Source organism: Nuphar pumila, chromosome 4 (assembly GCF_984573655.1).
Source record: "Nuphar pumila chromosome 4, dmNupPumi1.hap1.1, whole genome shotgun sequence".
Lineage (NCBI taxonomy): Eukaryota > Viridiplantae > Streptophyta > Magnoliopsida > Nymphaeales > Nymphaeaceae > Nuphar > Nuphar pumila.
In genome coordinates this window covers 18,783,879-18,808,019 of record NC_143252.1, presented here as the reverse complement: position 1 = coordinate 18,808,019, position 24,141 = coordinate 18,783,879, and the positions used below count along the sequence as shown (strand labels likewise).

Sequence of the window (24,141 nt, the reverse complement as noted above, 5' to 3'; positions counted from 1 at the left end):
TGCGCGTGCGGGTGCGGCACCCAGTGCGGTCAACCCGACCCTGGGTGCGGTCAACACACCCAAGGTCATTTTGGTCCAATTTTTGGACTTAAAAAATAATAATTTTGCCCGATCAAAAGGGCTACGAAGAGAGGATTAGGGTAAATTTTTTTTGCCCTAATCCTTCCTTCCTCTCCTCCCGACTTCGGAGCCGAACCCCAACGTTGATCTCTCTGCCGGACTCCAACGCCGCCGACGACCTCCGTCGAACCTTTCCTCTCCTCTCCTCTCCCGCGCTCCTCTGCTCTCTCGCTCGCCTCCTCTCCTTCCGACGTCTCTCAGGGTAGCCCGACACCACCTCCTCCTCTCCCTCATTGCAGACCTCCGACGATCGTCGGCGTCAACGCCACCCGCAACCCTGACGACGACCAGAGCTCGCAGGTACACTCCTCTTCCTCCACTTCCCCTTCCTCCCTCTCCCTGTGTTCGGCGTCAGGAGGTCGGTGGCCCTTGCTGCCCCTTCCTCCCTCTCTGTTTGCGGGAGGGGGTCCGACAGGTGACCGGTGGCCCCTGCCGCCCTCCCCCTCTCCTTTGGGGCCTACCTGAGGGTCGGCAGGTGGTAGGCGGCCCCTGCCGCCCACCACTCTGTGCTATTGGAGGGCTTGCGGCCCTGCCGCGCCCCTCCCCCTCTCTATCGCTTGAGTCCTATCTGGCAGGGGTTTCACCCCTGTCGCTCGAAGTTTCGGCAAGAAGGGCGAAGCCCTGCCTCCCTCCATCTCCTCAGGCAGGGGCTTGCCCCTGCTGATTGTATCTTCTGGCAGGGGAAAAGCCCCTGCCATCGGCATTCATGGCAGGGGCAAAGCCCCTGCTGACCACCATTTTCCTGGCAGAGGTTTTTGCCCCTGCCGATTGTTTTTTCGGCAGGGACAGGACCCCTATCGACGGGCTTTCTTTGGCAAGGGCTTTGCCCCTATCGTCGATCATTTCTCCGATAGGGGCAAGGCCCTTGCCGACAGTCCTCTTTCGGTAGGGGCCTTGCCCCTGCCAACCATCTTTCCTCTAGCAGGGACGAGGCCCCTGCCGGTAATCTTTTTGGCAGGGGGGCCTTGTTATTCTGCAGCAGGGGCAAAGCCCCGTCGACTGTCGATATTTCCCGATAGGGGCCTTGCCCTGCCGACTGTCGTTTCGGCTTTTGGATCACCGAAATCTTACCTGCATAGGTTTTTTTCTCATAAAAACATATTTTTTCATTAAGAAAACATGATCCAAGAGTCGATTCTCACTAAATCAAGCATGATCTGTCATAACTTATGATAGATCTGAACCATTAGATGTGTTTAGCATGCTTGATTTAGTGAGAATCGACCCTTAGATCATGATTTCTTAATGAAAAAATAAGACACTTCAAAACTATAAAATTAGCAATATATCTCGTTGTTTTTGTAAGTGCTTAATTAATCCTATAAAATATATTTTTTATAATCCCATGCTTAGGAGTGTTCACTTTTGTATTAATGATTAATGTTTATATGTTTTTCTCGTACCTTTCGATATTTATTTATACGTACTACTACTATATTTTTTAAACTTATTGTACATGTTATTGACTTTGCACTCAATATTATAAATCTTGATTGTGTGCATAATTGATTTTAATATATTTTTTTTTTGTTTTCAGAACAAAAATGACAGATAAAGATAAAAGACTTGCGTTATCCTCATCCCCACATGTGAGTTCTGCTGCTAGTGTTGTTGATAGTTGTGGTGGGAGTGATGACGTGGGGCCACTATGGGTACATGTAGATAAGCTTGCAAAAACTCGAGAATGAGGTGATGGAAACAAGAGATTTTGATGCAAGCTCTGTGAAAGAGATTTTGTTGGATCTTACACAAGAGTGAAGGCTCATTTGTTGAAGATACCATGTAACGACCCCAATCCATACCCTTTAAAAATGCGGAATATTTTTTTTTTCAATGCGGAAACCTTCCAAAGTAAGGTGTCAGAACCGAAATTCTGAGCACAGCTATTTCTAAAGAAACCAGGTGAGACAAAGAACATGGATAAGATTTCATGCAATGATTTGAGTGAGTGCAAATATAAAATTTACAACATTCAAATCTCCATACCTATCAATAATTACATATGCTCACCAGTCAAGAACAGTAAAGCAGTACCATATATCAAGAACTAGATAACCAAACCTTGCAGCATGATCTCAATAAGTAAATCCTATACTACCACCAAATCATGTCATGATATAGAGAATGATTCAAACATGCATGATCTAATGCATAACATGAAAAATGCATAATTATGTGCAATACATGATTTCTTCTGTTATCTTCCAATTAAGTTTCAACTTTCCATATGCATGCCCTATTAAATGCACGCAACTTTAAGTTCCTCTTTTTAATTACCGTTGCCCGCGGATACACCAAACAGGTACAATCCCCGAGGTCAAGTAGGTTCCCAGGGTAGCTTAACACACAATTTGTATTTTATTACTGGTTTCAACTTAGCCCTCGACCGAATCACCTTCGGAACATTAGACCTCCACATCTAATGTCGGGGACACCCCACGCCCACAAGTGCCACTACCTTGGTACCAAACAAACTCACAGTTGTGACCAACACCACCACTCCCGGGTAAAGTGGCGGACTCTCCCTAAAACCGTGGCCAGGAGAAAGAACCTCAATATCGGGTTTAGGGGACCAAATTACAGCACACGGAGTTTTTGTATCCTCACAGTCTCCCCAAAACCGGATTTCTAAGATTCTCATACTCCAGATGAGATATCCCATAATGTATATTACACTATTCTTATTATATCTTTATTTAAGTTAATTCTTTAAGTTTGCAACACCATATGCAAAAGTAAAGTGAAAACCCTGCATGCTCCATTGCGGGGACCCATTCGAGACTCCAGCCCGTATAAACCACTAGAACAGTGGAGTATTGTGCAAAACCATCTTATGTGGTTCAAGTGATGCAGTTAAAAACATATGTGAAAGAAAACCAAACCCACGGCTCTCCAGGCCGATGATGTCCATTTAGGCCATCAATGCACCACATAATTAAAACCAAATTAGTGTTTCATTCGTAACACTAGGCCCATAGTGCCAAAAGCATGTGCACTTATGCAATCATACACCCAAACATATGCATGTCATAACTCATTCATATGCATTTTCAATATGTGTGTGTTACCTACATCACATATGGGTATTAACCAATCCATGGTTTCTTTAAGTGTGTGAGTGCACAATTCAAGTATTCTTACCCAAGAAGAATTATCAATAACTGGATCATGCTCACATTCATGAGTACCATAATCATAACAATAACAGTTACATAACCTTCTTAGAAATAACATTCCAACCTGTTCTTGACACCGATATATAGGTGTGCATATGTTCCAAGATTTCTCTTTATTCATATCAAGACTTATATCATACACAATATTTATAAAAATTTGGAACATATTTCCATTAAATTTGATTCATAACAGTCAAGTGAGATCATACACCTCCATGGCAAACATAAGTAACGTATTGAAAACCAACCCTTCCCTTCAATCCTATAACAAGAGTTTAATTTCTATTTGGCACTGAAACACAATTCCATTTGTCTTAATTCAGGATAGGATAGCCTGTTATCTATTTTTACATAGATGCAGTTTCAATTGAAATCTGTCCGCTGAAGATGGAAAACAGTTTCCTTACGAGTAACAATACTAACAGTTCATTAATCAAAGCCTAATGTATCACATAGAAACACTTGAACTGGGAAAATATCAACTCAACGTAGACACTAATAGCTCATTAACAAAACATACACAGCAACACTTTGGATGGATATCAAAGGCATTGATGGTACATGGTTCAACTAATAGCAAGCCTGAACTTAACTCATCTAATATATATGTTTTTACAAAAAGAATGCATACAGCACACTCGGGTCAACCATGTCGGGTTCATAGCCCAAATCCAACTAGGGACGCAAATGGGGCAGATCAGGGATGAAGGTTTGCAATCTGTTGTCTATTTTAAATCTGCATCCCCATTATCAACAGCAACTTCATATTCCAAACAGTCCTTAAGTATTCGGTTTCAAGAATACAAGCACTCAAGTTCAAATAACCCTATTTCAGGTGAATAACAGTATCAAGACTTACTTTCAGAACATAGATTGAAAAAATTCAATCATGTCCATAGAACACAGCATACCTAAACCGAGATTAAAATAAAATCAGCCCCTATGGATTTAACACACACAGCATATCTAAACCAAGGTTTAACATAGAATCAGCCCTTGTGGATTTAACACACACAACATATCTAATATCAGGTTCAGATGAATACTTAGCACCCATTTATCTGGCTGATTAATATAACAAGAGAGCATGCAAATACAAACTTGATTAGAAATCAAGTTTGATACGAGTAGTTAACACATAAGTGTCCAGACTTAGTGTCGATCAATAACAACACAGGTATGAATAGATAACAGGGCACTCAAACGTCTAAGTTCTGACTGAATATCTGCCAATGATAGTACCGGGGTAGCTATTTTGATAAAAAGGAAACCAAGTCTATTAACGAATGCTATAACATAAAGATTCACTTTATTGTCAGATAGAAAAGAAAACACTAAAATAACGAGTAGCAACAACTCTATTAATGGATATCAACGACCCAAGGATTTAAAGATTTACATAGTGGGGTTCCGCAAACCCTAATCTGAACATTTTACAAGAAATAGACTTAAAAGATTCAGCTAACAGAAATTTCACCATTTAAGTTATATTCTGTCAACCCACTACCAACTAGGGTTATAAAAAAATCATTCACGAACCTCCAGCTTCAGATTTCGCCTTTCGTTTTCTCATCCTATGCATATTCACAATGAAGAAACCCCATGCCCTAAGTGGTATACCTAAACAGAATTTAAAACAACCTAGATTCGGGTTATCGGTTCCAAGATCGAAAACCCCCAAATCAAATTTTGTTGTATTTTGATCATAGCAGCCGAATCCCCCTTTCAGTAAATGAATGTGGACCTAAACCAAGACCACGATTCCAAACCCAAGAACGAAATCCAAAGAATAAGATGCCCAATTTGAAATTTGAAATTTGAAATCTATTTAAACCAAAACTGTGTCTCAGCAAAGAGGAAACTGATTCCTTTTGAAAAACTATAAAAGCACAAAAAAACAATTACAAAGAACACAGGTAATCCTTGCATTATGCAAACAGGGTTCCCATGGACCCTCATCTCAAAGGATTTCAATAGATCGAACCCACATTCGATCCCTCGCCTAGATTCTAGAGAAGCACTGTACCTTTTTTAAGCTTTTCCGGCGATCGGAGGCTGGGGACGCGAAGGCAGGGCCGCAGCTGACGTTCCTTGTTGTTGCCGTGACAGGAGGTACTCGCTGCAGTCGATGATGGCTGCTAGTTGCCGCAGCTCGCCGGCGACCTCCTTTCCTCCGGCGCGCGCACACAGACAGAGAGAGACGGGGGGAGAGAGATCCACTGAGTGAAGAGGGAAAAATCCCTCTCCACTCCTCCTTTTATCGGCCCACCGAACCCTTTTCGCGAGTTGCAGGGTTGGTTACGCCCTGCGTAACCCCTCCCCTAAGCACGATTCTGTTTTACGCCCCCCCTTAATAAGTGAAATTGGGTCCGGGTCCGAGCCCGTGACCCGCGATGCTGGGTCCATTTTAATAATGGACCCGGTTTCGCCTACGAGTGACGGATCCTTAGTTGGATCCGTGGATCCAATTGTGGGTCCGACCCTATATACTAAAGTTTATTTATTTTTTCTTCTAATAAATACTATTAATTATTTATTTAAATATTATAAGTATAGTTTTAATACCCCATTGTGGGTTATTTACGCATTCTTTTATGGATCCGGTAACGGATCCGAGGCCCAAATTTAGAAAAACACCCATTATTTTCCAATAAACTTAAATAATTAGTTGTCAAAAATTGAGGTTATTACATACCAGGACATGGCATTTCAGGATGCAGAAAAGTTGATGAGACAATGCGAAGACAATACAAGAAGAATATAAGAAGAGAAAGACAATGAGTGATTCTTGTGCAATTAGTGTGTCATTTAGAAGCCACCAAGAAGATGCTGAAAAAAAGGAAAAGTCAATGCAGGAGGTAGAGGAACGATACAAGCAACATTCAATACATATGGAAAGGAGGATATGGATAAAAAAGTAGGGAGTTATTTTTATTTTAGTTCACTCCCATTTAATGCGGCTAGAAATCCTTATTGGAAGGATTTAGTAACATCTTTGGCAAATTGTAAATTGAGTTACTATGTGCCTCCAATCTCAGAAAAACTACAAACCACACTTCTTGTAGAAGAGAGGGCAAAAGTGGAGAGGTTGCTGGAGATTAAAAAATATTCATGGGAGCAAAATGGAGTTTCTATTGTTTCTGATGGATAGACATATATTCAAAGGCGTCCACTAATCAATTTCATTGTTTCTTCGATTAGTGGTCCAGTATTCTTGAAAGCAGTTGATACATATGGGGAATATAAAAATGTGGAGTATTTGAATGGGTGGTTTATAGAAGTCATAAAAGAAGTGGGTGATCAGAAAGTAGTACAAATCATTACAGACAACGCTCCAGTTTGTAAAAGTGCAGCGTTGAATTTAGAGAGTGAGTACCCTCATATTTTTTTGACTCTCTGTGTAGCACACAGCTTAAATCTGACCCTAAAGAGCATCTGCAACCCCAAAGAAGAAGAAAATTCACAAACATATGTTTTATGTTCATGGATTGAAGATTTAGAAAGAAATGTCAAAAACATTAGGAATTTTGTTAACCACCATCGTGCTAATGTTATATTTAATAGGCATTCTGACCTGAAATTGTGGAAGGTCGATGAAACACGTTTTGCGTCCATCATTGTGATGGTGAAGACGATTAAAAAAGTGAAGAATGCTTTGGTTAGCATGGTGACTGATGAAAATTGGACATTCTATCGTGCTGATGATGATGTCAAGGCTCAAGAAATTAAGAAATTCATTATTGATGATGAGTTTTGGGACAGAGTGGTATACTTCCTTCAATTTACGCAACCTATTTGGGAAATGTTGAGAGAAGTTGATAAGAATGAGCTCATGCTTCACAGAGTTTATAAAATGTGGGATAATATGATTGAAAAAATATAAGTTGTAGTTTTCAAGTATGAAGAAAAAAATCATGCATTGGATAATTTAGATTTTTTTAACCATATTTATTCAATTTTAGTCAGAAGATGGGATAAGAGCAACACTCTTTTGCATTGCATGACACATTCTCTTAATCCAAAATATTATGCAAAAAAGTTGCAGGTAGGTGGTATTGGTCGTGTCCCTCCAAATTTAGACCTAGAGCTATCAAGACATAGAAATATGTGCATGACAAAACTTTTTTCAGAAGCATGCCTTCTAAATCAAGTCACACAAGAGTTTGAAAAATTTTCATCTTCGAGATTATATTGACAGGCATTACTCGCGAGAGAGGAGGATAATATAGATCCTATCACATGGTGGTCAACATTTGGATCAGAAACACCTCTTCTCCAATGTCTTGCATTAAGATTGTTATCGCAGTCTGCTACTTCATCTTGTTGTGAAAGAAATTGAAGCACATATTCTTAAATCCACAACATGAAGAGAAACAAACTCACCAGCAAGCGTGCAGAGGATTTAGATATGTTCATTCAAATCTTCGACTACTTTCGCGAACCAATGATGAATACAGATATTAATTTGCTCTCTCAGTTATTTGATTATTTCTTAGTTTTTCATTTAAATATACTTGTATTATATTTAACATTTTTAAATTGGGTTTGTAACGCAGACAAGGAACATCCAAATTTTGGGATATAAACCCAGAAGAATGTGACTTCGAGGGAAAGCATGATTTCAACATGACAAACATGGATTTATCTGAACCCAGTCTTCCTTCTTATGATGCATTTGATGATGAAGCAAAAAATTAGTAAGATTCATTACTTCATCGTCATATACATTGTAAGATATACTTTTGGTATGTAATTTAATTCTTTTCTGCTTTACTTATTTGATTGATATTTAGGTTGATTTAATTGTGGTGTTAGTTTTTATGATAGTAGAATAAAATTGTAGAATTGTTAATTTGATATATTGCATGCATGATGAATGATATTATGACAATGTTAACCGTTAAAACTTCAAAATTATATATATATATATGTATATATATAATATATATATATGTATATATATAATATATATATATATATATAATTTTTTACATTTTTTCCCGCCGCACCCCCGCACCCAAGGTTTTTTAAAGTGCAGTATCCCTGCACCCGCAACCATGTGACATAGGTCAATTCATCAACAACTTCCATCCCATTTGGTAGAAAGTCACAACATAAAATCAAAATGCATAAGAAGCCCATTTTTGTTTGATAAACAAAATTCACCAGTGCAACAACTAAACAGATCTAGTTGATTTGTTTGTTTGTATGCACAAACATGTATGAATGCATATATGTATTTCAACAATCACTAATATCAGTGTTGGCTATATCTTGGTGAGGAAAAAACTTGCCATTTTTTGATAAATATTGGGAAAATTTCAAAAAAAAAAATAAAAAATCGAAAGAATAAGAAAAATGCATGTTAAGCAAAGAAGCAATCAAACATGAATATAAATAAAATAAGAAAAATCATATGTTAAGCAAAGAAGCAATAAAACATGATCATAAAACATAAATATAAATTCCCAAGATCTTCCCGATATTATCGCAAAACATTTAAATTCTTGATATGCTTAGTTGTAAAAAGTTGCGCCTAGGCTCCGCCAAGGCGGGCTAGGTGTAGGGCCTCCGCCTAGGCTTATGGGCCTAGGCGGTAGGGTCATGTTTTTCAACCTAAGCTGCCTAGGTTATCCTCGCCTAGGCCGCAGGGACATAGTTGTTATTTCTTTTTTTTTGTCTCCTTTCTTTTCTTTTTTTTCTTTTTCTTTTTCCTCTCGTCTCAAAAGCTTTCTTTTTTTGTTCTCTCATTTTCTTCTTCTTTTGCTTTTCTTTTTTCTTCTTACTCCTCCTTTCAACCCCTCCAGCTTCTATTTTTCTTACTCTTCCTCTTCTTCCTCCTCCTTTTTTTCCCTTTCTTTTCCCTTATTTTTTTTTATTTTTTCTTCCTCCTATCGCCCCTCCACTCTCTTCTTTTTTTTCATCCTCTTTCTCCTTTTTCAGCTTTTTTTTTCTTTTATATTTTTGTTGTTTACATGTATGCATGTGTTTTTGACACACACATATATAAAATCGGTTTTTCCAGTTTTTTTTTCTCTCTCTCACTATATATATAAGAATAGGGTTCATCCTATCTCCCTTTTCTTTATGTCACCGTTAAGACCCTCCAAATATTAAAGTTTCAGGTGTTTTATGCTTAATTTAAACCATTAGATGTGTTTATCAATACTTATTTATTGAGAAATAAGCTTTGTTTCAAATTGATTTGATGTAAAAAATGTGAACATTTTATCATGAAATTTTAGTAAGATATCAACCCATGTTTTTTTACCTCTTTAAAGTACATAGCTGAGCATATAAAGATGCTTAATCAATTACATGTTCTCCATTCAACAACAATCATAAACACATCTAATGGTTCATTTCGAGTATAAAACATCTAAAAGCTATGATTTTGGAGAGTCCTAACAATGACCTAACGAAACAAGGGCAGGATACCCCCCCCCCCCCGCCTCTCTCTCTCTCTCTCTCTCTCTCTCTATATATATATATATATATATATAGAGAGAGAGAGAGAGAGAGAGTAATCGGATGGTGTGCCTCAAGTTTTGGTGTATGTTCAATATTATGCAATTTCATGAATTTTGTGACATGTTACAGTTAATTACACACTTCATCCATAGTTACAATCATGTTACTAAATTTAACCAGTTATTGTAATATTTTTGTTTTTATTGATGTTTTGTTTTTTTGGTCCCGCCTAGTCCTTTTAGGTGTCTTCTGCCTAGGCTCCGACTAGTGCTTTTGACAACTAAGCTGATATGTTCAAAATATCGCAAGATTTAGCTTATAAAATTGTTCTTTTATTTTACAACAATAATATCACAATATTTTGCAAATATCACGATATCGATGACTATTATTTCAACTTCAAAGTCAAACCTCAGTGAAAATAATGAGTGACAAGTTATCAGCTGAGTAACATAATTTGTGGTTCTTGCTACAGCATAGCTATTTTGCATCTTTTTCCGATCCTTGGTTTCCTTTAGTTTTGGTACTTGACAAAGAGCTGCTTTTGTTCATCCCTCTCAAAGACCAAAAAGTTCCTCTTGACCGAGCAACCATTGTGGTTCCTTCTAGTGTGAAATTGGCAGTTATTTATCTTTTAGTAAAAAAAAACAATTTCTTTGATTTTTTTATCTGTGTTCTCATTAAAGTCACTGATATTTTGCAAACATTGTGATATTATTGACATTTTTATAGGCAAAATATTGCAAAATTTTCAAAATATCTCCAAAAATAAATATCGAGATAATCTCATGATACTATCGTGGTATTTTCATGAGATTTTCTAAAATTTTCTTATTTTTATATATTTTGAGCCTATATTTTTTTTCTTTTGTACTTTTAGAACTTTTTTACTTGCTTCTTTATATTTTAGCAAGAAAACATGCTAGAAAACCTTTACTTCAAAGTTCTTTTATTATTTTTTATATTTTTAATTTATCAAAATTCTGATAATTTCCTGAGTTTTTCCCAAGAAAAATCACTCTCGAAAAAGACTAAGAAGAATCCTCGGCGAGAAATTGCCAGGAACAATACTGGTGACTATGCTCCTTAGGTACTAAGCAAGGTATTGACTCAAGCTTCAACTAAGGTGTGGAAGGAAATAAATTTGCGTACAATAACCCATACTTTACCAGGAAGCAAATTTTAAAAGAAGAGGCACACAAGTTTAAGTGGAATAGTTAAAACTAATGTTTCACTTGACTATATAGTCATACTTTATATCATAGTCATCGATATCGCCGATATTTTGAAAATATTGTGATATTATTAGTTTTTCAAGGTCAGACGATATTTTCTCGAGATTTCAAAATATTGCCAGACAGAACCTAAAATATCACAATATTATTGTGATATCTTCCTAAGTTTTTCAAAAACATCGCTTTCTATATAGTTTCCGTATCTTTTTTTTTGTTTTATATTTTAAAACTTTTCTAATTGTTTCTTCATATTTTTGCAAGAAAAATACTACAAAACCTATTATTTCTTATCTTTTTTATTATTCATAGCTTCTAGGATTACCGAGAAAAAATCACCTTTTGAAAATATCTCCAAGAAAAACTTCGCCGAGAAATTACCTTGAACGATACAGGTGACTATGCTTTATATACTGCCATAGGGGGTGAAATACATCCTTTCTTGTTTGTTAAAAAGATAAATGGAAGTTTTGAGATTATAAAATTGTGGTTGAAGGCATAACTTTGAGGCATTGAAGTGCACACTTCACAAGAAAATAAGTTAAAAACTAGAAAAGGAATTCAGACAGACAAAAACCATTTACATAAAAAAGGAAGCAGCAAAAAATATGATAAGAAATCCATCATATTACACGGTAAATATTGGCTACTCATGACGGTAGGTAGAAATAACTCTTTTCTTCAAAAATTTCCATTTTTTTTAGATCAAATGTTACCGATGTGATCCACATGCTTTGTTTAGTAGGAAACTTGTTTTGAATCATGCGATTATGACAAGTAATTAGGTTTTTGAAGGGGCCTCATGCTTAGCAAAACAACCATGCTAAACACAACTATGTGGTTAGATCAAGGTTACCGAAAGCGCCATAGGACATGGGGAAGCACGCTTCCCCGAAGCGCGTTTTGGAAGCACAAAACATGGCGCTTCCAAAACGTGCTGGGAAGCACGCTTCCCATTCAGGAGAAGCTCGCTTCCCCCTCGTTTTCCCTTCTTTTTTATTTTTTTTGTGTTTTCATTTTTGTTTTTCTTTCTTTTTTCTCTTTTTTCGCTTCTCCATTGCTTCCTAGGTCGCTTCCGGTTCACTTCTCTTCTCACTTCCGAGATGATTCCTGGTTCGCTCTTAAGTCGTCTCTTGCTTCCTTCTTCCTAAAATTTTGGAAGTGCCTCACTTCCCGCTTCCCCGACTAGCAACTCTGGGTTAGATTGAGTCTATACAACTTGCACCTATCATTTCTAGTTCATTAGTTCCTTACCTTCATTAGTATAAAATATTTTCCCTATTACACAAGTATTCAATGACAATAAAAAATATAATACTATAATATACTCATCCAAACCCTTAACAAGAGTGTTTATAGATTGCACAAGTTATATCATGCTAGACTACTGCCAGTATATTCGTTTCTAATTGTATAGCTAATGATGGAGATTGCCAAATACTTTGTTCAGATTTGATTACTGACTTGTGTCCAGTAGATCATGAGGCTCTCTTCGAGTATGACTGCCAAAATAGAACAGGAAGTCGTAATAGCAAAAGGTAATGTACATCCTTAGGGAAAAAAACCAAAAACTGTGCCTAGAAAAATTCTAACAAACATACAAGAAAGTGTCATTATGCATGCCTCATAGCTAGTTGAAAGTTGACAAATTCATTAACAAGTCATCTTATGTTCATCAACCAAGAGAAAAATTAACAATATATATATACCTGCATGTAGCATCGCGACATTTATAAGCAGAAGCTCCAAATATATGAAATGGTACTGAAAAAAATTCATTGTAGATTAAACCACAATAGATCGAAAATACTGCCATCAAAAGCAACACATATCGCCCTCCAAATGCCATCTCCATAAAGTCACCAAGTTTCTGAAAGACGAAACAAATATTAAAAGTGAAATAGCGTGAAATTGATAAAATAAAAATAATTTGCAGTTGGTTCAGTCGGCATCTAAATTTTGAGTGTGAACTAAAAAAAAAGAAACAATGCAGATTGAAATGCAAATGAAAAGATTACAGAAATGCTGTTTATGGCAATATGCACATCTGATACAGTTACAGTATGTTAAGTGCCTTTATTACATATTGATTACCAGTCAACTGTGTACTGTGAAAGTTTCCATTTCTAGAAGAACAAAAAAATAATTTATTTCTGGAAAGTTGGTGTGGACATGAGAGTTAAAATTTAAAGGAAATTTTCAAAAAACTGGTGATATATGACGTAAAAGTCAAGCACAAACCAGCAGTGCAGACAGGTTCATGATTTCTGTATTTTTGGAAGTATCAGAAACATCAAACAGTTGCGAAATATCTGCTTGAGCTTTACATACATAATAAGAATCTTTTTTCTGAGCATGGATACCTAGTCACGCAATCATTTTTTTATTTGAAAATAACACTAGTTTTTGGCAATGTTAGAAAATGCTTTTTTTATCCAAGGTTGCAAAATTGTACCTATCTCTGTAAACCTTAAAAGGGATTTCCACTAACTTGGGCTGATCTAACCCACTTTGGTGCGTAAAATTTAGGTTTTACCCTCAAGTATTTGAAAATACATGGTAAATGACAAAATGCTTTGAAGCTTATTCTTCATTCACACTTTCCTATGAATCGCCTTCATCTCACTTTTCCATTGACATATCCCAACCTTATTTTTTTCATAACCAGAGCTTATGCATGTGTTCAGTGGGTGAATGGTCAATCAGACCTAAATTTCATCACAGTCGCATTCTTCTTTCTTTTCTTATACAAAAGATGATTGGGAAAAAGATATAGCATGGAAGGAAAACACAGAGAGATCCAGCATCAGTAACAGGGATAGTTACTGCAGTTACACAGGTGAAGAAGAAAAGACACAGTGATTGTGATGTACAAGAGGAAAAGAGAACTTGAAACTATCTACTATGTGTTCTTCAACAACAAAAAAGGAAGTCTAAGTCTATTCTAGGACATAAGTGTTAGAATCATCTTACAGTTAGTTTAGGGAATTTTACATCCAGAAAACATTATTAGAAAAAATTTAAGGAGGCTTATAAGGGACAGCCACCAAGTTTCCTGAAGCTTTTGTGCAAAATAAAGTTGTTTCTGTTAAGGCAACTTGTCGGATAAACAGGGATCAAGAGCCGAATTTGACATCTTTAGTCATGTTTTCAAAGTGTGGCTGAACTGCTCTTTATTTTAACATGCCAATCGCATGGGAAGGCTGCTATATTCTTGCATGTTGATGACATTGGTAGGACAGGTGATGATGAAGACTTGACTGCTCAAATTGAGCAGGTTTTTAACGGCAAGTTTTAAGCAAAGGATTTAGATCCCCTCAAATATTTTCTCAATACAGACATTGACAAATGAAAACATAGACTAATGAAACATGGATTTTCTGCAGCATCAATAAAAGCATATTCAAACCCCTTTTGCCTTGACTACTCAACTGTTAATGAGAATAATGATTGAAAATTTATCACATTCAAGAAAATAACAAAGTGTCATTGGAGCCTTACAATACCTGGCTTGGCACAAACCTCATCATAGTATGCTGTTAATTAGGCATCTCAATGCAACCCCCCAGATAACAGTGATATGGAAACCGTTAGGATAATACTTCTTTGACATATTAAGGGCTATAAACAAGAATATTTCAACTGAACTTAGAAAACGCCAACCACTATAGAGGTTTATCTCAATGTTGCCTAGGCAGGTAATCCCTCTACCCACAGACTGTTGCTTGTTATTGTTTTCTTTTCCATAGTCAACTATCATATATTGGTATAGTAGAAAACAAAGAATTGTTGGAAGACCCAGCATAGAGACTTGGTGTCATGCAATAGCAACTGTTACGTCTAAGGTTGCTTGGGTAAGAAAACATCCTATGAGCGGATGTTACGTCTAAGGTTGCTTGGGTAAGAAAACATCCTATGAGCGGATCCTCACTTTGAGAAAGTTGAAATGTAGTTGCTTTTCCAATTCTATACATTTTGGAAATATCAAACATATCTAGCTTGATAAGCATTTGTGAAGAAAAAGGTAACGTGACATTTACCCTTTACTAAGTGATAAAGTTGCACTTATTTTCAACAGAGCTCTTATACAAACATCTATTTACAAAATATAAATTGTCCATGATCCTTATGCAAATACAATTTGCAAGGTGTGTTAGAACTACTGATAGCAATGGCAGATTTGTCATACTGCACTATTTATTTGTTTTATTTATGCATGGTCTTGTAATATACTTCATATATACTGATGTGTGCCTGGGCCCATGGGTTCGGACTGGGTTCAAGCTTGGAGACAATGTGGATTGACTTGGTAAAGACAGGGTCTGATTCTGTTTGGGAGAAAAATCAGTTCTCTCAAATTATGGCACAGAAAAATACCAAATTTTAGGACAAGGCTCTGAAAAAGTGGAAGAAGGTCCTGTTAAATTTTCAGGGCCAAACTCCACGGGATCCAGGAGATACAAGCTCAGGAACAGGCGATAGGGTTTAGGTTTCGACTGGGCTAGGACTGTGTTTTGACTCTTGATAGATTCAGGTAAAAAATCTGGTTCTCACAACTGGGTTAAAAAATCTGAATTTTAGAGGATAGGCTGGATAAACTTGTGTAATGAAATGGGCAAAGTAATACAAGAGAGTCTCTTATGGGCATACAAGAACACAATAGAAAATGACACAAATAAGTCTTATGGGTCAACACAAGATTACAATCACATAAGCCACTTAAGGGTCAAACACAAACATAAAAAATATAGGATATTATTAAGACAATGCTTGATAACAAGCTTAGCATACAAGAGGGATTACACCCCTTATTTATACACAAAAGGAAGCAAAGAAGAGTCATTGGGAAGTGCTCCCAAGCATTATAAGGACTACAATGCCCTTGATAAAAAGAATAAATTACAAAAATAATAAAAACATAAAGTGCTCCTAATGAACACAACTAATTACATAAGGAAAAAATGATTTATTTATACATAAAAAAATATATATGCTAGCATATATATATATATAGATAGATAGATAGATTTATACTTTAACACTCTCCCTTAAAACTTAAGGTGTAATCACCAAAAGTTTGTCAAGCAAAATATGAAACAGGGAAGAAGGAAGAGCTTTCGTAAAGAAGTCGGCCAACTGAAATTCCGATGCTACATAAGGTAGAATGATGGTCTTCTTTAGATACTCTTCATGAATATAGTGTTAATGTAAACATATATGTAACGCCCCAAAATTTCAACTTGTAAATCTTGAAAACATTTAGAGGAAACCTTTCAAATTTCAGGGTTTTGTTTTAAAAACATCAGCGGAAGCAAAAAAAAAAAATTTGAAAGGAAAACAAGATGACAATTATGGGCACGTTAGCTTATAAATCAACCTTTTCCACAAAGAATAGTCAGGGCGCCAGCAGAAAGAGGGTAATTTCGAGCCATGTTGCATCGACATCGACCGTCTGTAAAGTCCTACTTGCCACCTACCTACGAAATGGGTCAGTTTCATAACAAACTGATAGGTGCACAAATAGACAATGTAAAATAAATAAAGTAGTTAAATCCTGAGATGAGAACTGATATTTTCATGCATGCGTACATATAGATGAATATGACTTATGATGGCTTGTTCTTTATTTGTCTTTATTTCTCTTAAATTACATGTTTCTTGTAGTCGCCATGTCCTGCATGCATAGTATTAGTTCTGCAGTTAGTTTTCTGCCAGTAGTCTTCTTTACTTGCTTCTTGTTGTCGTCGTGTTGCATATGCTTAGATCTACTAGTATTAGTTCTAGCTTGTGTTTCATCTGTGTGTTGCTAGATGCAACTAATTGTACCCCTAGTCGATTACTCAGAAGGAATGATTGGATCCACGACGATCCCAAGACTTGTTTGAGATTTCCTGTTTCGTAGTGATTGAGCATGCCAAGTATATTACTGCTTTTAAGTCATACGAAAGACTGTGTGGGGTTATCCTTCGACCTACTATCGTAGTCGGACCTTTTGACAAGTATGGTATGTGTACTACGGTGAATAGGATGAGAGATCGTTGAGTACCTCGAAGCGTGCGATGAGCACTCGGTTGAAATGAATGACACACCTGTCAGATTACATTAAAATGATACGATGATTGGATGATGGGGTTGTGACAACCTCGAAACGTGCAAATAACACAATGTTGAGATCATATAAATGGTGATGATTCGCCTTTACAGGCAAGATACTCGAGTTGGTTAAAAGACCAGAGCATGCATAATGGGTCTTCAGTTAACTAACACCTGACACACCCATTTGAACCGCTAACTCTAGTCGAAAGAGATGACGGGAAGGTACAAAAACTCCGATAGACAAGCCATTAATGGCTATTACGAGCAAAAGACTCAGTTTCTCCAGTCATCGGAGTTAGGAAAAAAAGGCTATAAAAGATAGCTTTCAGGCACTTCTGCAGAAGTTGGATGCATCCTTTGGAACACGAGGCCTTTGGGGAATTCTCTTTCGGTCACCGACCGTCCCCTTAGGAGTGGACTCAACTAGCTATTCGGGGTATTGAAAATACATGGCATAATAGACCCCCGAAATAGTCTCAGCTGTTTCTACGATTCGTGTCTTGTGCATACACGCAGGCCAGTTAATATTGAAACATAAATTAACATGTTTTCATTACTAGTTGAATTGTTTATGCCTGTTGTGGCATTACACTCGTCAATCAAACTGCTTACGTAGCTCTCTACTTGAAATAATTAGCTACTCGTGCTAGTGAACTGCATATAACGTTACTTACATCTCGTGTGTTATATCTTTCCTTCAGATTAGTTGTACTTTGCATGTGAAATAAATTACTCATGCTAGAGTAGATTTACTTTCTCACATTTCAATTACATGTGTTGATTACTACCTTTAATGAAATAAATTGTTTATCTTATGAATGTCCTACTTTATTTATTCTACATTGTCGATTTATGCACCTACCAGTTTGTTATGAAACTGACTCATTTCATGAGCAGGTGGCAAGTAAGACTTTAGAGACGGTCGATGGCGATGCAACATAGCTCGAGATCACCTTCTTTCTACTGGCATCCTGGCTATTCTTTGTGGATAAGGTTGATTTATAAGCTAACGTGCCCAGAATTGTCAACTTGTTTTCCTTTCAAAAAAAAAGAAAATTGCTTCCACTGACGTCTTTAAAACCAAACCCTGAAATTTGAAAGGTTTTCTCTAAATGTTTTCAAATTTTACAAGTTGAAATTTTGGGGTGTTGCAACTTGGTATCAGAGCAGTTCAGAAAGAGGTGAATCTTGACTGTCGAGCATCTCATCGCATTGTAGGTCTTTTGTGTTTGATTTGCATGCTTAAACAAAAATTAATACTCTTGCTTTGTCTGTCTGCTTGTCCAAATGGTAGTCACGGTGGGGGCCTGCGTGGAATGCGTGGCCGCTCAGTCGAGGTTAGGGGTCTTGTCCTGTAAAGAGGCAGACATTTGTCCTAGTCAGACTTTTGGGCTAGCAGGACACCTCCACCCACGTCCACTGATACTTGGGTTTTTGGTAAATGCTTCATAAAATATATAAATGTTGTTTTATTTTCACAATCATTATAAATCTCAACTTACGCATCCTTTGGTGTGAATAAAGGATGGCACGGAGCATAAATGGCGATTTGTCTGGCGAATGGTATGAGCAACGGGGATTCGTTATGAATTCCCTTGGTACTTTGGCAGAGGCGATTCCGAGCCAGGTTCACCCACGGTGGGACCCGACTCCCCTTATAGAGATGACCCCAATCGTGACTTACGAAAAGTTTCTAAAGCTCGATCATTCGGCCTTCATGGGCAAGGTTGACCCAGACAGTTCCAAGTTTTGTCTGTCCCTGACGATTAAAGACCATGTTCGGGTCCTTCCGACTGAAGGACGATGCACGCGAGTGGTGGGACACGGCTCGGGACGTGTTCCCGAGTGCTGAGGTGATTCTTTGGGAGGCCCTCAAGAGGGCTTTCCTAGGGAACTACTTTCCTCCTCATGTGAGGGAAAAGAAGAAGGTGGAATTCCTGGAGCTGTGTCAGGGCAGCTTGAGTTTGGGCGAGTACATCGCCAAATTTCAGCAGTTAGAATGCTACTATCCTAACTTGTTCGGGGATGATAGCGAACGGGCCAGAAAATTCATTCGAGGGCTGAAGGAAGGACTCCGTTATCGAGTCCTGACCAGTATGCCCTCAACTTTTTTCACAACAGTTACAGTAGCCACCCTATTAAATGACGATTGGGAGCGAGTTACGGGTGGACAGGATAGAAAGTCTGATGGGAATGGTGGAAACCACAAACGGCAACGTACGAACAACAAAACGCAGAGGTCTCCATTCAAGAAGTAAAATTATGATAGGAATTGAGCTGCAACAACTGCCAAATCAGATTTGTCCAAAGTGCAATTATGTTCATCCTGGACAACCGTGCCCTCGAGACACTGGAGGTTGTCTATATTACGATAAGATGGGGCATTATGCTCGAAATTGTCGCAAGAAGGCAGCAGATTGGCAACGACGAACCGCAGTTGAAGGTCAGCAGCAACAACAACCACAAAAAGAAGGGTCTGGCCATGTCTATGCCACCATAACCGAACAAATAGAGGATAGCGATTAGAAACTCTGATAGTCTTTAGTTAAGACTTTTGTTATTCAATGCGAATTTTGCTAAGCAAAAGTTATCAATAAAATCACGCATGAATTTGATTAATTTGAATTATCAAATAACCCTCTTTTAAGAAAAATAAAGCTTAAAACCTCTAAAGGTCAACTAATCTTAACAGAACTCATTTCGTATACTTCAGAACAACCTACTATGGCCCCTCAAAGCATACCCGGTGAGATGGGTTCAGATGATGCATTAGACACAGAATGCCTGAGATACAAAGGTAATGTCTATATCAGAAGACCCAGAGAGCAAACAAATGTACCTGCGGGAGAACCCATAACATTGTCTAATAACAGAGAGGCACCAAGAAGATCAAGTAGGATAAGCCATCCTATTGAGAAGTAGGTTAGTTATGATAATTTTTCTATGGATTTTCAGATTTTTTTATCCAAGATTGAAAAGCAGGATGAACCACTTGTTTTTCGTCAAGCTATCCAATCCAACAAATGGATTGAAGCAATGAATGAAGAGATTGAGACACTTCATGAGTGTCAAACATGGGAGATAGTTGGTTGCCCACCAGATAAAAATGTTGTTGGTTCAAAATGAGTCTATAAAATTAAATATAAACTGGATGGTAGCATTGAACGGTACAAGGCAAGCCTTGTTGCCAAGGGTTTCACTCAAGAATATGGTCAAGATTATGATGAGACTTTCAGCCCAGTGGTGAAGATGAAAACTATCCGCATCATACTGGGATTGGCCATTGAACATGGGTGGACCCTTAGTCAGCTTGATGTTAAAAATGCATTTCTTCATGAAGATTTAAAAGAAGAAGTCTACATGGAATAGCCCCAAGGTTATGCAGAGAGAAATCCAAAAGAATATGTGTGCAAATTAAGCAGAGCCTTATATGGCTTGAAGCGAGCCTCCAGGTCATGGTTTGAAAGCTTCTCCTCAGAGATTCAGAACCATGGTTTCTTTCGTTCTCAACAGGATCATTCTCTGTTTATATTCAAGGACGATACTACTATTGTTTTCTTGCTTATATATGTTGATGATATAGTAATTACTGGCAATACCCCAAACCATATTCAATGAATTAAAGATTTACTGAGTATGCGATTCAAAAATGAAAGATCTTGGGGAACTGAGGAATTTTCTTGGTCTAGAGGTGGACAGACAGGGTAGAAAAATGTCATTAACCCAACACAAATACACTCTTGATCTTCTGGATAAAGCAGGAATGACAGATTGCAAACCTCTATCTACATCCAGTATTATCAACCAAAAGCTAAGTGTTTGTGATGGTGAATTATATCCTGATGCAACCAAGTATCGTAGTTTGGTGGGTATGTTACAATATCTTACCTTACTAGACCAGACATTGTATATTTTGTTCATCAAGTATCCTAGTTCATACATGAACCGAGGACTGATCACATGCCTATTGTTAAATGCATTCTTCGTTATCTGAAGGGCACAGTGGGTGACAGACTCTCATATACACAATCTTCATTGAAAACTTCAAAACATGACATATTGGCATATACAGATGCAGACTGGGCAGGGGATCCAGATGAGAGTTATGTCTCAGGATACTGTGTTTTTATTGAAGAAAATCTGGTCTCATGGAGTAGCAGAAAATAGAAGGCAATGGCACGATCTAGCACAGAAGCAGAGTATAGATCTATGGCAGTTGTCACAGCAGAAGTGACCTGGATTAGACACTTGCTTACAGAGATAAGAGAGGACATCTCAAGTTCGACACTTATGTGTGATAATAAAAGTGCTATATAGATCGCATTAAATCATGTCCATCACAGTCGGACCAAGCATATTGAGATTGATCAACACTTCATCAGACAAAAAATAACAGACAAAGAGATTGAACCGGTTTACGTGCCTTCAAAAGATCAAGTTGCCGATATGTTTACAAAAGTCTCACAAGTCATCGCTTTTGGTATTTGAAAGACAAGTTGCACATGGTCCAAACCCATGCACAACTTGAGGGAGGGTATTAGAATATGAATGAATATGGATCCCTTATTGGATCCATATCCATTCACGTGTTTTATAATTCACATGTTTATAATGTTGTAATATGTTTCTTCTTTACAGGGACAACCCACTGTGAAAAACAAAGTGGAGGTTGTTGATTCCCAGATAATTCCCCTCTTCTTCCTTCTCATATTTTCTTATTTTCTGTAGATTATTTTGCTTACCAACAGATTTAATATGATGACCGGAGACACCGAGCCAATTGCTACTCGAGGAGCATAGTTGTTAACTTATCCATTAGAGTTTTTGTACCATCTCATCTTCTCGCTTGATGGAACCAAAGAGACGAATGGGTATGTCAAGTTATATTTTAACTGACGACCCATTCTACATGCACTGGTCTTTCAAACCAAATTGAGCATCTTGCCTGTAAAGGCGATCATCACCATTTATGTGATTTTCCTGTAATCATCATGCATTTCCACGCTACGAGGTTACCATGAACCTCTCATCCAATCATCGTAGTACTAACATACCGTGCATGTCTGATAGTACCACTACGATGGGAAGGATATCGGTTTCTCAGAAAGAAACCCCAACATCATTTAGAAATTTAATATTCCGTGCTTTAGACCGGAGAATCTCTGAGTCATTTCAGATACCAAAACAAATGACCAAACGTACGTACCACTTAGGGTTACATAGTCGAAGCCTTTCCGTTACACAGGTTTGAGGGAAAGACTCGGTTGCGAATATGCAAACGCCAAATACTTGTTTTTGCTTTTTGAGACAACAATTTTTACGAGCTTTCAAATCTTGCATGTGAAAACCTTTTAAAAATAAAGATGTCAACATGCTTTCCAACGCATACTCATACAGGCCAGTCTAAATATGCATGAACTACAACATTCATATGCATATATCCACACTATTCATATACATGTATTTATGAAATCAAGCAGCACATATGCTTTCATTCATGAATCATCTTAATTAGAACATTTGAACATTCATGCATTTACGTACATGCGAACACATCAATTTCGCATATGCACATGCACTTGAAACAAACTTTGAAATAACACATTGCTTAAGCATGTCACATCAAGTCACAGCATATGAAAATTTTCATTCATTAGCATAAGGATTTAAACAACCACTTAGAGAAATCTTGAATTTAACATACTTTATGAGCCTTAAAAATCCAGATTTAAGCACACAAGGGTGATAGAAAATATATATATATATTGTAGTAGGCCGATTGAGCCTAGCCGACCCCGTCGGCATGGGGCTCAAACCCAACCTAGCTGAACCCATTCAGCTGGGTGCAATAGGCCACCCGCCTGCCACAAACTAAATCTTTTTTTTTTTGGAAGGGGGTCTTAACACCCAGCTGACCCAGTCGGCTGGGGTTCAGATCAGGCCCATCCGACCCTGGTCGGCTGGGTCTGGTCTGGTCAGACCCAACTGTGCTTGGCAGGAGGCTGCCAGGCCTGTGGCAGTCCAGCCAAGGTTGGCCAAGTCAGCCCAGCCGGGTTCACTCGACTGGGTTTGACAGACCGTGCACAGGCCTGGCCTGGGCCTGTGTATGTTCTGCCAGGGCCTGGCAGTCAGCCGAGCCTCCCTTGGCTGGCTGCCAGCCGGCCCAAAATTTTATTTAAAAAAAAAATTGTTTCACAACTGTGTTTTTTTTTTTTTAAAGAAACAGCAGGCTGCCCAGCCGAGCCCACTCGGCTGGGCCCTGCAAACCCAAGTCAGGCCTGTCATGAACAGGCCTGACGAGGCTGCACCCCAACGGTCCAGGTCTGGCCGGGTCGAGCAGGGCTCGACTGGTCTGCCGGTCAGACCATGACGCCCAATGCAAAAACAGCATAATGTTGTATATATAATTTTTGTTTCTTTTTTATGTTCCAACATGTGCGTGCATGTATCCTCTTATACACAAGTGGTTCAAAAACTTCAAATACCGGTTTCAAAAGAAAAACACATGCATATACATGTTTTCATTAACAGATGCTTTTATATGCATTTTTGCATTCACATGAGCATAAACCTTCAAATACTTGTAATATGCATATGCAGCAACAAATATGAAAGCATGAACGTACTAACCACTCCAAAAATATTCAGATTTACCATTTTTATTGATGAACGCATGCATAGGAATTATTCCACCATAATCTTACATGCATCAATCAGTCCATACATGGACCATCCATTGAAGAACGAAAATATCATAATGCATGTACATAACAAACTATTTTTATCATGAAATAAATTCTGTTTTAGCATAAAAAGAAAGCATACACAGAAATTTATTTTTGACAAGGTGAATAAAATCGAGAACGAATCCATAGAAGAGGATCCATAAATCCTCTTTCATAAATCTTAGAGTAAACATATAGATCTAATCTTTTTCCCGTAGATTTCCATCAAAATCATGCATGGAAACCCATCTACATTCAGTTTCTCACTTGATTCAAGAGAGGAGACCCGTACCTTTACGTGAATCGAAACAAAAACAAGAA

At 37.8% G+C, this 24,141-nt stretch overlaps 1 protein-coding gene across 3 annotated transcripts in view; it reads right to left on the bottom strand.

Moving 5' to 3' along the window:
* LOC149839555 (V-type proton ATPase subunit a1-like) overlaps positions 1-24,141 on the bottom strand; it is a 148,640-nt gene that overhangs the window by 45,248 nt on the left and 79,251 nt on the right. For all 3 annotated transcript variants that reach the window (XR_016431331.1, XR_016431332.1, XM_090002628.1), the window contains exon 12: positions 12,709-12,869. Coding sequence is in view for 1 of the 3 variants with exons in the window: in XM_090002628.1 (XP_089858754.1) it covers positions 12,709-12,869 (161 nt within the window). In the remaining 2 variants the exon portion in view is untranslated. The remainder of the gene's footprint in view (positions 1-12,708; positions 12,870-24,141) is intronic.